The sequence below is a fragment of the Haemaphysalis longicornis genome, unplaced genomic scaffold (assembly GCF_048455015.1).
Source record: "Haemaphysalis longicornis isolate Haplotype H1 unplaced genomic scaffold, Haemaphysalis longicornis Haplotype H1 scaffold_2, whole genome shotgun sequence".
Classification (NCBI taxonomy): domain Eukaryota; kingdom Metazoa; phylum Arthropoda; class Arachnida; order Ixodida; family Ixodidae; genus Haemaphysalis; species Haemaphysalis longicornis.
Window position 1 is genome coordinate 142,205,564 of NW_027526295.1, and position 1,752 is coordinate 142,207,315.

General features: G+C 58.9%; 1 protein-coding gene across 5 annotated transcripts in view; it reads right to left on the reverse strand.

The window, feature by feature from the left end:
* Positions 1 to 1,752, reverse strand: part of Epac (Exchange protein directly activated by cAMP) — an 841,204-nt gene that overhangs the window by 376,584 nt on the left and 462,868 nt on the right. For 3 of the 5 annotated variants that reach the window (XM_077698345.1, XM_077698344.1, XM_077698342.1), the window contains exon 1: positions 157 to 981. The exons of the other annotated variants lie outside the window; for them this stretch is intronic. In XM_077698345.1, coding sequence (XP_077554471.1) covers positions 157 to 318 — 162 coding nt within the window. In that variant the 5' untranslated portion in view covers positions 319 to 981. Of the gene's footprint in view, positions 1 to 156; positions 982 to 1,752 lie in introns of those variants that run through there. 5 annotated transcript variants of the gene reach the window in all.

Consider the following 1,752-nt stretch of genomic DNA (forward strand, 5'->3'; position numbering starts at 1 on the left):
GAGTGAAATTTGAAGCACGACGACAGAACGACAACAAAAAAAACCCATTGCCGAGTTTTCTGGAAAGATCTTCAACGAGCACTAGACGTGTCAAACTGAACTATTTACCCGCCCAACACGGTCTCGCATTCCAGGATTTCGTAGTCGACAACTTACGCTGGGGTTAACGTGGTAGACCAGCCTGGGCGACCAGGGCCATGATATGTGCCGGTTCATGATGTCCTTGAAGGCAGACTGCAGAGACGAGGCGACTGAACTGGGCTTGTTTGCTGCGGGCGCCGCTCCTGCTGCCGCCTGAGGCTTGTCGGGTGTATCCATGTCACCACGCCGTTCCAGCGCACCCACAAAAGCAGCACAGACGCGTGAATACCACGGTCTTGCTAAGCGAACGCGCTAGATCACTCACTAAGGTGCGCGCGTGCAAGCCCCCTAGAAAACGCCAAACCCCGGTCACCTGCCTCAATCACGACACAAATCACACACGCGCGTGAACACACACGCACGCACAAGCACACGAAAGCTCCCCGAATTCTTCGTCGATGCAACGAATATTTGCCACACGCACAATACGCAGGAAAGACTTGGGAACCGCCGCGAACGGCGCTGACACCAAAAAGCCTGCCGGCCGCACAAGACCCTGGTTGCGAGTGCTTCGCGGTCAACCACACACGAGACAACACTGCGTTCACGGTCAGCGCGCGTGCGGCGTTAGCCACGGAACCCAGCACCGATTGTAGTCGTTGGGTGTAGCAGAGCAGCTCGCTATGGGAACAGCAGCAGCGTCGTCGGAGCTGGCGGCGGTCGGAACAGATGTGTCACATGCCTCAGGGACAATCGGGCGCGAGCATTTCGCATTTCCAAACGGGCGTGATCGATGCGGGCACGGCGAGCAGCACCGCCCTCCTCCTTCTCCTCAAACCTCCGCTCACGAGAAATGAACCGAGCTGCTTCGTGTTTCACGCCGAGCGTCGTTTGTGTGATGTCGGGTCTCAAGTCGCGGCCGCTAGATCAGGAGCGCGCCGCAGACGTCGACGCGTCGGAGCAGACGATGGAACAGATGCGCGCGTTCGCTAGCCTGGGTACGAGGCTCACGACGTCAACGCGTGCAGGAACGCTCGCATACGCCGCTCGCCGCCGGCGCGCAATGCGGTATGTCGCCGTCAGTAGCCAGCCTGGTCCGCGGTCGTTGGAAAAAGCAGGGAGGGAGCACCGGCCGTCCAGTGAGCCACCACCGTACACGAACGAGCGAGCGAAGAGTGCCGCATTCAGCTCTCGAAACAACGTCGGTGCGTATCCGGCCCGTTCGCCGTGCGGAAACGTCCACCCAGCTAGCGGCGCTGAGAGCAGTAATGCGACGTGGGGCGGAATAATAATAATGGAGCCGTGCGTCTGATAGACCTCGGCGGCTGCCGCGGCCGCACCGCGCTAACGCGCACGCGGTCTTCTTATCAGCTGGGTGGCGGCGGCGGAGGTCGCGGGCACTATCGGTGTTGGATGCCGAAGGCGAGTGAGTCCGCCAGCTACGCAATTGCGCACAATCTTAGCGTTGCTGTGCATGGCAGACGTGTCGACACCGACGCTTCGCGACAGTTGCAAAAGGCTTCGGTCAGTAGGTCACCTAACAGATATCGGGTTGCAAAGAAGCTGAACGAAGCGTGAAAATACCAAAACGGCGCTAGAAAATCACACTTGTCTTTGCTCAGTCAAGGCCCTAAGTCCCGCACATCTTTCAAGTCTGCATGTTCCTAGCTG